Source organism: Periplaneta americana, chromosome 15 (genome assembly GCF_040183065.1).
Source record: "Periplaneta americana isolate PAMFEO1 chromosome 15, P.americana_PAMFEO1_priV1, whole genome shotgun sequence".
NCBI classification, from domain to species: Eukaryota; Metazoa; Arthropoda; class Insecta; order Blattodea; family Blattidae; genus Periplaneta; species Periplaneta americana.
The window spans coordinates 125,514,951-125,529,233 of record NC_091131.1 but is presented as its reverse complement, the minus strand read 5'-3'; the positions used below and the strand labels follow the sequence as shown (position 1 = coordinate 125,529,233).

General features: G+C 34.5%; 1 protein-coding gene across 1 annotated transcript in view; it reads right to left on the bottom strand.

The window, feature by feature from the left end:
* The window catches only part of LOC138715735 (uncharacterized), a 432,440-nt gene that overhangs the window by 25,463 nt on the left and 392,694 nt on the right, over window positions 1-14,283 (bottom strand). The window contains exons 11-12 of the mRNA XM_069848791.1: window positions 3,158-3,253; window positions 1,139-1,283 (exon numbers count right to left, since the gene is read on the bottom strand). Coding sequence (XP_069704892.1) covers window positions 1,139-1,283; window positions 3,158-3,253 — 241 coding nt within the window. The remainder of the gene's footprint in view (window positions 1-1,138; window positions 1,284-3,157; window positions 3,254-14,283) is intronic.

Here is a 14,283-nt window from a genome sequence, read left to right as displayed (position 1 = left end):
GCCTCAATCACCAATATCATGAATATTAATCAAAATCTAAAATCAGTTACATGAATATAAGCCATCTATGTATAATACACGACAGTAGAAATAGAAACTCAACAATAGTAAAAACTGCCTACTGATATACTCGAAGATCCTACACACGTGATATGATCACAGATGTTAAAGTGTGTCTTAAAAAAAAAAAAAAACAACAACAACAACAATAGCTACCAACAACAGCTATAAGTTGTTTGTTGCCTAGTAACTCAATGATAAAATGAGTACAACATTGCATTTAGTCCTTTTGAGTAGGTATATTGTCTCATCACTAAGCCACCTTCATTTTTGTACTATGATTATGTATAGGCCTACAGAAAATGTATGTGTGTGTGTGTGTATCTAATGTCTACCCACTTTACTTGCGTGATTCGGGTTCCTCATATTGCAGATAGATGGCAGTAATGTGACCCATTGTACACTACTTCAGCAGGCCACGCTGTACATGATGTGTATCTGTGAAGAGTTATGTCATGTACTAGGGTAAGTGTTCGTGTAAACATAGTGTAGGGAATTTGGAATTTGTAAGGATGACGATGGTGGTGAGGAAGAGAGAAGGGAAAACCCAGTGCCAGCATGTGGCCTACTCCTGTCAAATAGCACCAAGGGGGCCGCCAGGCTTAACGTCCCCATCCAACCATCCAATGGACGAAACACTCTAACAGTGACATATGCCTTCTCTTCATATGCACTACGGAGAGGTTTGGGATTTAACCCAGGCATATTGGTACACAATTTAGGGATTAGAAGTTGTGCACTGCTATCTCTCCTAGTTCCAAGGTAAAAATTTTACATGAAAATTTCTCTACCTGGAATCGAACCCGGCCGGCTATTCTGGAGGCAGACGCACTACCACAGAGCTAACTTGGCGGACATTATATAGAAAATGTTATACATTTTAAAAGTAAATCAGTTTTCAGTTGTTTCAGTTCTTATTTTGTGCAGCCAGAACAGAAAAAAAAAAATGTAGTGGATATAACAAGAGTCACATTTTTACGAAGTTAACATCACATAGATTACATTACCAAAATAGTGTCGTATAGGTATTTCAGAAACACTCTGTATGTCATTTTCTTATTACTTTTGATGTACTTACGTATATCCCATCTGAGAACAAATGTAATTTGCAGATGAACCAGAGTCCCAATGCGTCACACATGCTGGTTGCCAATTCTGTTCCTCAGGCTGAAAAATTTCTAACTTTCCTCGGCCCACATCACCCATGCGCTCACTTAGACGTACTAAAACAAAAAGAAATAGTATAAGAAATTCTTAGCAATATATCTATTAAATTTAAGAGTGTTAGGCTGTGCAAATAATACTCCCTCTGATGTGATTATAACAACAACAACAACAACAACAACAACAACAACAATAATAATAATAATAATAATAATAATAATAATAATAATAATAATAATTTAATTGAGATATTATCAATTCGTAAACAGAATTGAATCAATGAACTAGGCCTATGTAACAAGAAGAAATTATTAGCCTAATTGTAACTTAACTGCAATTCTTAAATAAAGAGAGAGAGAGAGTGTTCGGAAATCAGGAAATGTGTCTACAGTCATTCTAAGATAAAATGAACTTTTCTGCTATATGTATTATTAACTGTTAATTGCATCTGCTGGATCATTTATACAATTACTTTCAATACTAATATTGATTTCAAATTAGCTTTAAAAATTATTTAGAAGAGAGTAATTTTTTGAAAGGAAGCTTAGGTACATTATTTTAAGTTTGAAAATCGCAAATAAAGTGAAATGCTTTTGGTACAATCGTTTTTTTTTTTACTGAGTTATCTATACTAATAATAAATCTGTAGCCGAAATTTTTCTGGTAATTTTCGATTTTCCAAAAATAATTGGTCCTAACATATATAATCAACCACCCTGAAACCGAAAATCGCATTTTTGAAATTTTTGTTTGTATGTCTGTCTGCATGTTTGTTACCTTTTCACGCGATAATGGCTGAACTGATTTATATGAAAATTGGAATATAAATTAAGTTCGTTGTAACTTAGATTTTAGGCTATATGGCATTCAAAATACTTTATTTAAAAGGGGAGTTATAAGGAGGCCTGAATTAAATAAATCGAAATATCTCACTTATTATTGATTTTTGTGAAAAATGTTACATAACAAAAGTTTCTTTAAAAATGATTTCCGATAAGTTTTATTCTTTACAAAATTTTGATAGGACTGATATTTAATGAGATAAATGAGTTTTAAAATTAAAATAAATCCATCTAAGATGGTGCAATGAATTAAGAACAAATGACTTCGTCTATAAGGGGCCTTGAACAACAACAATAGAAACAGGGGCCTTGAACATCAAAAATCGAAAGCTATTAAACATAGCCTACAGAGAATGTTTCTGCATTTGTATGAAGTAATATCAGAAGCTAAATTAACCGATTTGTATAATTAATTATTATTATTTCACCATTGGAATCTGTAGTTTCTCTAGATGGACATAATACTATAATGTCATTACAGTAACGTCTGAGTAAATCGAGGACAGGTAAGATTAAAATAGCTTCTTATGCACAGAAAATTTGATAGGCTATTTTGTACATTCGTTTTCTGCATTTCTTAAAATAATATTTATGTACACTCATTTTAATCTCAGAGAATTAACGAACAACGAGAGTGTTAGTATGCAGTAATAGTACGTTAGCTTAGCAATCCATTATTTTATAATTCAAATTTTAACTATGCTCAATTGAATCGTGTTAAAATACATAAAATATATATGCAATAAATGCAATTAAAAAAAAATTGGGTAATGAGCGAAGCAGATTATCTTGCGCTGTTGTAAAAGTTGTTCCCTGGATCAAACGTCCTATTTTAATTATGTAATTACTTTATATTTATTTCTAACAGGTGCAGCGGAGTGCACGGGTACGGCTAGTTGAATAATAAAATGATAAATAGGCCTACCTACTTTATGTCTGTATATAGGCAACTTATTTTCCGTAATATTTTAAACAGGGTTTTTGTGGGTAGAATAGGTTTTTCTTTAATTCCCAATTTCAATAAAATTGAATACCATACAAAATATTGAGATTATAATTATATTCTCTTATATATTCGTGTGATAACTTACAACAATTCCGTTCATCCTGACCCCATGGGCAGTCTTCTACGCCATCACACATGTGACTTTGTGCCATGCATCTCTTTTCTCCGCAATGAATCATACCTGCAAGGTAAAATCAATTATGGCGTAAATTATATTGGTCCGTATAATACTTTCATTGTTTAACTAATATGGATGAATGAATAAATGGGAGGACAAACTTACCAGTTTTTAAACATAATTCAGAGTAATAGAAACTTTTGAGAATCATAGTTTTCAAACATGATTTAGAATAATGGATATGTAGCTATTTTTTGAAATCATTTATACTTTTTGCCTCTGCTAACAGTTTCTAAACATGATTTTGAGTGAAGGAGACACAGCTACAGTATTTTTTAGAATCGGTCATAGTTTCGTGTCCGTTTGATTCTGAACCATATTAACACGGATTATTTTTACTTGAAACTACTTTACAAGTCTTGTTCTAAAATTATGACCTTTCTTCGGGTGTATGATTATGTATATAGTGTGTTAATTAATTATAGGCCTAGAATATTGCTAATAACTCTTTATATACTCATTTTATGAAAAAATACCAAAAACAAAAGTTGTTAGAGATCTCTAACTAAAACTTATGGCTATGGTCTCACAAAAGTATTGATTCATGTACAGGATGTGGCAAAAAAATAACACTTTTTTTAAATAGCATCCTATATTAAATTTTATATATTTGAAATCTCCATTCAATTTTACATACAAATAGACGTTTGACTCAGCATAAATGATGAATACTCTCTTGTAAATGTTAAGGTTCTTTCAAATTCTTTGATATGTAACACAAAATAAATGTGTGTATTCATATGGACAATGACATCTTTTCATTCCTGAATTTAAAACTGTTCATCATGGCAATGATTTCCGAAAGAGAAAGGATAGAAAACTTAATGATGGTTGGTTATGGTGACAGAAAGAGAAATCAACAAGAGATATGTAATTTATTTAATAAGGTATACCCAAATAAGAACATAACAGTCAACGGTTTCAAAAATAGTAAAATAATTTAATGAAACAGGAAGTGTCAAGAATAAACCAAAAGCTGAAGACCAAAAATAATTACAGGTGATGAAAATGCCCTTGATATGATGTTATGCAATGACGAAGATTCTCAAATCAACTAGACAGGAGGCACTTGAATATGATGTCAATCATGTATCAGTATGGAATGAGCAAATGCTAACTTTCGGTGCTGGACCCCAGACTCATTTCACTGGCATTATCACCTTCATCTCATTCAGATGCTAAATAACCTAAGTTGTTGATAAAGTGTCGTAAAATAACCTACTAAAAATGTATCAGTATTGAAACTGTTGAAATCACAGAAATGGCATCCATATAAAATTCATCTTGTGCAAGAGTTAAATGAGGATGATTTTGATAGAAGGAATGAATTCTGTGAAACAATGATTGGGATGATAGATCAGAACCCACATTTTGAGAAGTGTATCATATTTTCAGATGAAGCAACTTTCTCTCTACATGGCACTGTCAATCGCCATAATTGTCAGTGTTGGTCTCCTCACAACCCCCATTGGATGGCAGAAGCACATACATGGTATGCACAAAATGAGCAGGTTTAGTGGGAAGAGCAAAATTGGTCCATTTTTCATAGACGGAAATTTGAACTCTGATAAGTATCAACAGCTTCTGCACGATGTTATCCCAGCTTTCAGACAGTTGTTTCCTGGTGTGTGTCAAAGGAACATCTAGTTTCAACAAGATGGTGCACTTCCACATTATGGTATAAGAGTAATAGATTTCCTGAGCCAAATGTTCCCTGGAAGAAGAGAACACATTGAATGGCCAGCTAGATCACCTGACCTCAATGGATTTCTTCCTGTGGGATTACCTCAAGTCCAGGGTGTATCGTGATAGACTGAACAGTATTGAAGACCTGAAATTAAGGATTAGTAATGAGATAGAACTGATCACTCCTGAAACTGTGAGAAAGTCAATGGACTGCTTTCGTGATAGACTGACGTATGGCCGTGAATGGTTCTGATTTTGAACATTTGTTATAATTTTAAACATTCTCTGAAACAGTTACGTTATTGTTTTGTTTGTATCATGGCCTACAACATATGAATACACACATTTATTTTGTGTTACATTATCAAAGCGTTTGAAAGAACCTTAACATTTACAAGAGAGTATTCATCGTTTATGCTGAGTCAAACTTCTATTTGTATGTAAAATTGAATGGACATTTCAAATATATAAAATTTAATATAGATGCCATTTAAAAAGGTTTATTTTCTGCCACACCTTGTACATGAATAAATACTTTTGTAAGACCACAGCCATAAGTTTTAGTTAGATATCTCCAACAACTTTTGTTTTTGGTACTTTTTCATAAAATGAATATTAGCAATATTCCATACTTAATTAACACACTGTATAATTATTCATATTTATACACGGAGTAATGTGAGAAAGTTAATTGGAACTTAAATATGTTCATATTACAAAATAAATGTAGGTGTCAAGAAGTCAATTAAGTGTAACAATAAAATCAGGATAGTTAGAATTTCAGCAAGCTAATATAGGTACTTCTTAGCAATCCGCAATGTGCCGTGAATTACCAGCCTTCATCTACGCTACATCTACATCACTTGATTAGGAAACACCATAAGCATCTCATTGTAGCCTATAAGCTTATATTATGTGGCTTGGCTGGCTTTTCGAGAGTCGAACCCGGGACGGATCCTTGCACTTAGGCTTACACTGACCCATTATGCGCCCTATAAATGCGATGATTGTCCAAGTCTGACAGGTGACCTGGGGGCATTCGTGAATCCTATACTAACATGTGGGCCTCTTGCCTCAGCCCTGGCAGAGCGAGGTTCCATCTTTAGACGTATCCGATAAACCCCAGAGTCCGGAATTCCAAGCCTTTTCCGTATCAATATCGGACACCAGTACTACCCCTCAAGCCTTCACCCCAGCCTATTTTTAACTATTGCAGATTATAGATTAAAATGCTGAGGGGAAAGTAGAATGTGTTGGTGGAATGGTTGAGCGAAATGGGAGGACCCCGAAAAAAGTCTGTAACGTCTGCTTTGTCATCCACAAATTCTATCACGATCTGGCCGCAGATCGTACCAAATCCATCTGGATTTACGACCAGCGCACTAGCGCTTCAGACACAAACGCGGAATATATAGAACACAAGAAAGTCGAAAAAAAGAGAGATACGTATTACACTGAGAGAATAAAAAGAACGAAGAGAGTAATCCAGGCAAATATGCTTGAAATCGGTACGACGGATATGACGTCGAACTCAGTGGCGGCTGGTGCTTCAAAATTTTGTTCGTTTACTTTCTTACTACAAAATATTAGGCCTATCATGCTGCAGTCATAAAAATTTGCAAAAGCTCACCTATTTATTTCCACAATGTTTTCCCAGAAGTCTCTCTTCGTAGTGTCATTAGAGCGTATCTGTTCATAAATGAAAGGAATATTCGCACTGAACTTTCAGTTATTTATGGCACTGACGAGTTCAGAAACATTTCAGACTGTGTGTCTAATGGAATTTTTTCAGAGACAATTTGTGTTCAACTTTCGGCGAATGTACAAAATTACTAGAAATTTTACTAACAATCACTTTGACGACTTCAGAGGCTGAAAGGTGTTTTCCTACTCTCCTCCGAACAGAACACAAGGAAAACAGGACAAAGACTTTCTTACTTCACAGCCACATAACCACAGAAACTTCTCGTACGCGTCAGAATTGAATTTTCTGTTAAACGACTGGTTTTGGTTTTCACGCACTGCGAAATATCAAGGTTCGGAGTCGATCTACCAGGACGCTTAACCTCACACTTCTCTTCTAAGCTGCACGATGAAAATGGATGTTCTATTAAAGACTGAATTGTATTCATCTTAACTAGGGTCTATTTAATATAGTAGAATAACACAAACACAATTTATTAAAACAGCTCCTTACGCGTCGCCACGTGCTCTCAACCAACTCGATTCGAGTAACTGCATACTGCAGTCGCAGTGAAACGGTCAAACGGAAACCATAAACACCAATAAAATACAAGCTCACCCTCTACCCTAAAAAAAAAAAAACCTTGTTTTTGCGCCTAACTGCAGTCGCTGGGCGGGCATGTTTTGTCTTTGACTCATTCATTCATTGTCATTCGTCAGTAGTTCTGTGAGCTACTGCCACTGTTTCCATTTTCAAAGCTCGTTTACCCGGTTAAACTATAAAACGTCTTTGGTTTACCTACCCCCCTGTTCGTTTATCAACAACTGAAACTCAACACTGGACAACACCCCTCTCATCCCCTCGCACCGAAGAGATACCACAGATCAAGCCAGTCTCCATAAGAAGTACGGTCGTTTACTTTGGCAAGTCAATGATGAGGCTCCTACAAACGATTATAGTTGGATGAGAAACTTACTACAGCTCATCATACCAATCGTGTACTTAGACCACAATAACTTAACATATTTTAAACCAAAATATCCGTAGATATTTTTAGGTGTAGCGCAAAAGGGAGCAGACATTTCCTTTCTTGTCCAATTATCTGTGTTATTATTTTTCTCCTATTTTTAGATTGTTTTTGTCTTTGTTGGTTTGATTTGTAATTCGTTATACTTGCTACAACCACAGTCTACTATATACAGTCACGAAGCTTGGGGTGATTTTTTGCAAATCTCGCGGTAGTTGCTAGCCGTTTGGAGCGCTGTGAGTACTAGGAACAATAGACTGTGCCACAGCCATCATGATCTAATATAGGCCGTAAGGCAGACCAGCGAATAGGGATTATAAAGAATGGACACTGAGCGAATTTTCCTGTGTTTAGTTTCTCTGTGCGCTAGCGGCTAGTTCCACTTTCAAGCACTAGAGGTAGTGTAATCGAGCGTACGCTAAGATAACAATTGAGAATAGAATTAAGGCACAGGATCCAAACATCGCCTACCTTATTGCATAATCCAGTAACGCTTTGCTTCAAATAAATTCAAGTTAACACCTTTTCCTTATTTCTCAGTGACAAACTAGTTGTAATAATAATATTTTATATTTCAGGTATCATAAATTATATTATAAAATAATATAATACATTATAAAATTAAGTATCGAATTCGTTTAATATTTGTATAATAATATAATATAGGTATATGGTTTTACTTCTCGTAAGAGTTTTGTTTTTCCATTTTCAGCGCTATCAAATCATTACATATTTTAATTGTTGTTGGGGTCAACGTCTGAACTATCATTATAAAGGAACTCTAGAGTCTAGACATTACAGTTAATGAAGGATTTATTATTTTATGGATCCAATTTATTTTATTTGAGTACATAATGTACCTAGATGTATTAATTATATGTGTTATATTTCCGCTGTGTCGACTGCTAGCTGGTGTGATATCAGCGCCAACTCTAGGGAGAAAGCAGAATCTGACGCTCTAGCTGGCTTGAAGGTCATTGAAATCGGTCCGGCTACATCAAAGGTACCGACGCGAAGTGTCCATTCTTTATAATCCCTATTCGCTGGGCACACCATGTAACCACAGTCTAATATATATCTATCTATTAGACTGTGATGTAACTCGCTTAACCCGATCACGAAGGGCGGCGTTTCAACCATATAAATTAGTTAGAATGCATAAACAGTAACATATGTTTCTTTAAAATGTAGTATAATTCCATTAATAAAATTTAAAACAATGATTATGAGACACTTCAGACATAATTTACTTGCGAGTTAAGATGTAATATTATTTATGGTGTGAAAATTACGTTGTTCGTATGTGTAATAGACCTACCTACCTTTATTTCGATTAAATATTGCGAAATTCTTGTACACTCATTTATGCACGATTCAATAATTTTCAATTGCACCGCACGGATATTTAGATATGTTGAAATTATAGATTATGTTTACTGTACCAGTTGCCCCTTTCTGTCTAAATTTAATGATCTCCAATGCCTTGCCATTCATATGAAAATTATAGATTATGTTTACTATATTTAACTTATATTCCTAAATTCGCAATCATACATTATAATTAAGCATAATGTCATGTATGACGCCCCGGGCATTCAATTTGTCTGTATTTTAATACTAAAATTGGGTACTGAATTTTTGTATTTATCTACTACTTAAGAGATGAAGTAACACAATTGTACGTACACTAATTTCATAGGAGTGGTATGGTAAATGTTTTTTCAAAAATTAAGGAAGGTAGATGTGCTAAATTGAAATCCAAATATAAATTTAATTCTTTTTTATTAAACCTCAAATTAGCTTCCATTCTAAACTTGAAATGTTGACACGAACAGCTAATGTTAACATATAAAATTCTCTTCACATTAAAATAACACAGTTTTGTAATTATTTCTGCAACATATTATGCAACAAGAAGTAAACGGAACTTATAACACATTACACTAAATAAAGCTTAGCAATGATAAGCAATAAAGTTATAATATTTCACTGAGCTCCGTACACTGAAATGGAAAACCCGAACAAACATTACGGCCTGGTCTAGATCGAAAAAGCATTGACTGTGCCGTATTTCGCATTTTTGTGAAAAGTTCGTTATCGGTTGTAATAACTGTAAATGGCTAAAATACAATAATTTGAATAATAATATGGGACAAGGAGACGTTTGTAGTACTATAAATTGTTAGAAAAATAGGTTAGAGTTATACTTTCGAAAGATCCAGGAAGGTGAGTTTATAGAATATAATATATATTTTATGAAAATAATATATAAACCTTATGTATTTCATATTTAAATAGTGGAAGGAAGGTGTTAATTTTTTCAAAAGAACACGATATCGAAAGTACAATACATTTTATGGTCTGCTAGGGAAAGAGTCTGTGATGAGGCGATAGTAGCGATCCTGGTGGTGAGCAACTATCTATGAATGCATATTTCAACTGTTTACGTTTGCATATTTAGTAAGTATTAAGCTTCGTGACTGTATATACTAGACTGTGCTACAACCTTAGGCCCGTAACACACTTGCAGTTTTCGCCAGCGAGAAATGTGTTGCAAGAAAATTTAAAAATTGATAACATGGGTTCAAATGGACGTCCACACATTGGAAGAGATTCTCGTTCGAGGCAAAAACCTCGCGCGAGTTTCTCGCTGGAATCGGTAGCTCAGCGAATTTTCTTGACACATTTATCAAAGATGTTTGACATTTATACTCTTTATGACGATTGAATGTAGAAAAAGATATCACAGGTGGCGATGAATTGTATTGTTTTTATTTGAAAATGAGGAAAGATGGCTGATAATTGCAGTCAGAAACTTATCGAACTTGTACGAGGTCACCCGTAGACCTATTTATATGATACACGGGATGAAAACTATAAAAACACGAAACTTAAAGAAGAAATCTGGAGACAAATATCAGATTATCTGAAAATAAATAGGGCTATATTTTATTTTGATGAGATTTAATAGTATTAATTAAACATTTGAAATAATGTATCTATATGGCTTAACAGTTCACATAATTTTAATCAGAACATAGCAAAGAATCCTCTATCATATAATGAGTTAAAAAAAACTGAGGTCCATTCAACCTGAAATAGTGCCTAAACGAATCATCATTCAAATCGAAACCAGTGTCCAAAACTCGCCCTTATTTTCGTAAGATACAATGCGATTTTCAGATATTTCTGGCTTTAATTTTAGGCCTACTTTTTCTTTTCATTAACAAAATATGTTCATGTAACTCCATTTCCTCATCATCTGAATACTCAGATTCAACATAGCGTTCGTACGTAATTTGTAAAGTACGACAATATACTTACAGATTATATATTTAAGTACGACAATATACGTAAATACATAATCTATAATATTTCCCCCAACGAGTGATTACTATAATCAGAAAAATGCTTTCTGCATGAAGGCAGTGCATAGATGATCATAGCGAGGTGTGATCTGTGATAGCGAGAACTCGCCAAGTGTGTGGAGGAAGGCTCTTCACTTCTTTCTCGCAACACATTTCTCGCTAGCGAAAACTCTGCAAGTGTGTTAAGGGCCTTAAGGAGCCGCGCCTAGTCAAATTCAAAGACGTTGTAGTTATATATCTAGACACACAATTGGCCCTGGTGTCGTGTACAAATTTGGAACCTCTCGCGCAGGTTCGCGCGACGCCATGTTTGGGGAGCACGAATGATTCTTTCTATAAAGCATTCGGAGTTTAGAAAATACCACTGCGTATATAGGCGTTTTCTTAGTGGATTTCCTCCTTCACTGTAATATAACTACACTTATTTATGTATTTTCTAACGTATAATATAAAATAACAGAAGTAAATCTAAATATTGTAACTAAACATTGTTTTAAATATAAACGCCTTATATTGCTCATAAGTAGACTTATTAGTCTATTTCTATTTCTTATGACCGAATACATGAAATATTTTTACTTATGTTTTTTATATTACGTTAGAAAATAAGTAACTAATTTATTTAAATTATATTACAAAGACAGGGACGTCCGCTAAAAATGTCTATATACCCAATGGTATTTTCCAAACACCTAACGCACTGTAATAATAATCCTCAGTGTTTTGAGAATCAGAGGCGATATGACTCTTATACTGCAGATATGGATTGCAATTCCCTCATTCTTACATCATTCTCAATGACACAATATTGTCAAAATGTGATTGTATTCATTGTTGGCTTAGTTATTAAATCATTAAGAAAAATATGGTGTAATAAATCTAAAGACTCAATTTATGGTACGTAGCCTACCAGCAGTAAATAAAATCTCTTTTATTTTTTAACGAAAGAATAATGGGAGTCTTGTCATACCATCATCTGAGATTATAAAAATATGCCGCTGAAGTGAAAGAGCGATTATACAGATGTTAACAGTTTAATGGCATATTACCACCCACTCTTAATCGTGTGAAAACAATGTTGTCTAGAAGTAGAACACTTATACAATCTTTCTACACTTATAAGTTATAGGAACATGTTTTAGAAAATGGATCCCAGATTCCTCCCGAGAATAATATTTTAAACTTGTTAAACTGACCATAAAAGTACATAAAGATCTAATGACGTAGCTCAGTGGGTTAAGGACTGTTGGTCCGGAGTCGCGCTCGGTCGCGGGTTCGATTCCCGCTGATTTCCTGGTTGGGTTTTTTCTTGTATCCCCAACCGTAAGGTGAATGTCAGGTAATCTATGGCGGATCCTTGGCCTCGTCTCGCCAAATATCATCTCGTTATCATCAATACCATCGATGATAAATAGTCTAGTAGTTGATACAGCGTCATTAAATAACCAAATAAAAGAAAGTACTACATAAAGAGCAGATGTTAGCACACAGCTTAAGGTTACCAGTACAATACTTTACATAAAAATGTTGTAAGACAATATTTAACGGAGCCAATAATAATAATAATAATAATAATAATAATAATAATAATAATAATAATAATAATAATAATAATAAAACAATAGGCAAGATGTTCTGTACATTAGGCCTGAGTTATATTATATGACTAATTGACTAATTCATGCATACTACAGCTGTGATAATAAGCTATTGCACGGTAGACCTACTTATATTTCTAACTAAAACATTAGGTACTGTACGTGTTTCTATTTTACAGGTGTACGATCCCTGACAGAGTATAGTAGGGAACAGTAGATAACCACCACATCAATGCACATTAGTGCGCTTTCATTTATTTATTATTTTACAGGTGTAAGCCTATATTATGTGATATGGAAGCGAATAAATAATAATTGTTCATTTCTCGTCCACATCAAAGCAAACGTGTTTACAATGTAGGCCTAATGTAACGTCTTACACAGGCAGTGTTTTGTTAATAAAAGTTAATAGTACTAATATTTTTCTTTTCATCTGAACTATTACTACAATATGCATTTGTATTTCTGTTCTCTCTATATGTTGCCAAATAACTATACAACATCTTTAGTTACGGTATCAAATTGTTACAGTTTTCTTTCGTTTCATGTCAAACTAACGGTAACTGAGCTTGATTATGTCTTTAACGAGGTCGCTTTAAATGTAAATAAGATTTTTTTTCATTTATCCATTCAGATTTATTTATAAGAGACACCAAACATACATATTAAACATTCAGCATTGTATAGTGCAGCCGTCTGATAGCCGGTGCTTCTCCCAAAGCATGGCGGCGGACGCAAGCTTCAATTTGTCCCTACTCTAAACTTCTGCGCAGCCCCGGCTGTAGGGGCTCGGTCAAACTATACCTTTTACGCCCCATAATCCACCGCGAAATACCGCCAATTGTCACATATTAAATTGCTACTATCGGTTTCGGTCATACGTAAACGGATTAGAATGGATGTGGAGGTAACAGGAGTACTAGCAGAATATTATATCAAGTACATTTCACTGTATATTTATTAAAAGTATTATGGTTGTGACATAGACTGAACACTTCATTTCCACAGTCTTTCTTTTATCAAGCACTGCTTCATATGTTAAAGCATAGGGGAACATATCAATGGACATAAATTCTACAGTTGAGCCGAACAGAATATTAGCTTATTTATGAAAAAATAACACCTGTTGAACTTGACTACACTTTTGAAATATTCACAACACGAAACAATTTGTAATCGTAATAATATGAACAAAACAGCTGAGAAACACACCGGAAAAAGAGATGAACTATGGTTAATTTGACGGCCATACTAGTACCACAGTCTAGTATATACAGTTACGAAACTCAATACGTATTAAATATGCATCCACAGATAGTTGCTAACCACTAGGATCGCTAATATCGCCTCATTACAGACAATGCGAAATAATACAGGCACAGTCTATTGTTCCTACCACCCTCACAACTCAATATTCGTGACTGTATATAGGCCTACTAGACTGTGCTAGTACACCTTTTTGGTTCCACCGTTTCAAGCTTATGGCCCAGGGTTGGTATTACCAAAATCGCCCTGACGGAGTGGTTAGCGTCTCTGGTTTCCACCGTGGCGACCCAGGTTCGATTCCCAACTGGGTCATGGAGGAATTTGCGGTCGACAAAGAGGGGGCACGAGGGTTTTTTCTCGGGGTTCTCCTGTTTCCCTTCACTATTACCATCATCATCTACCAC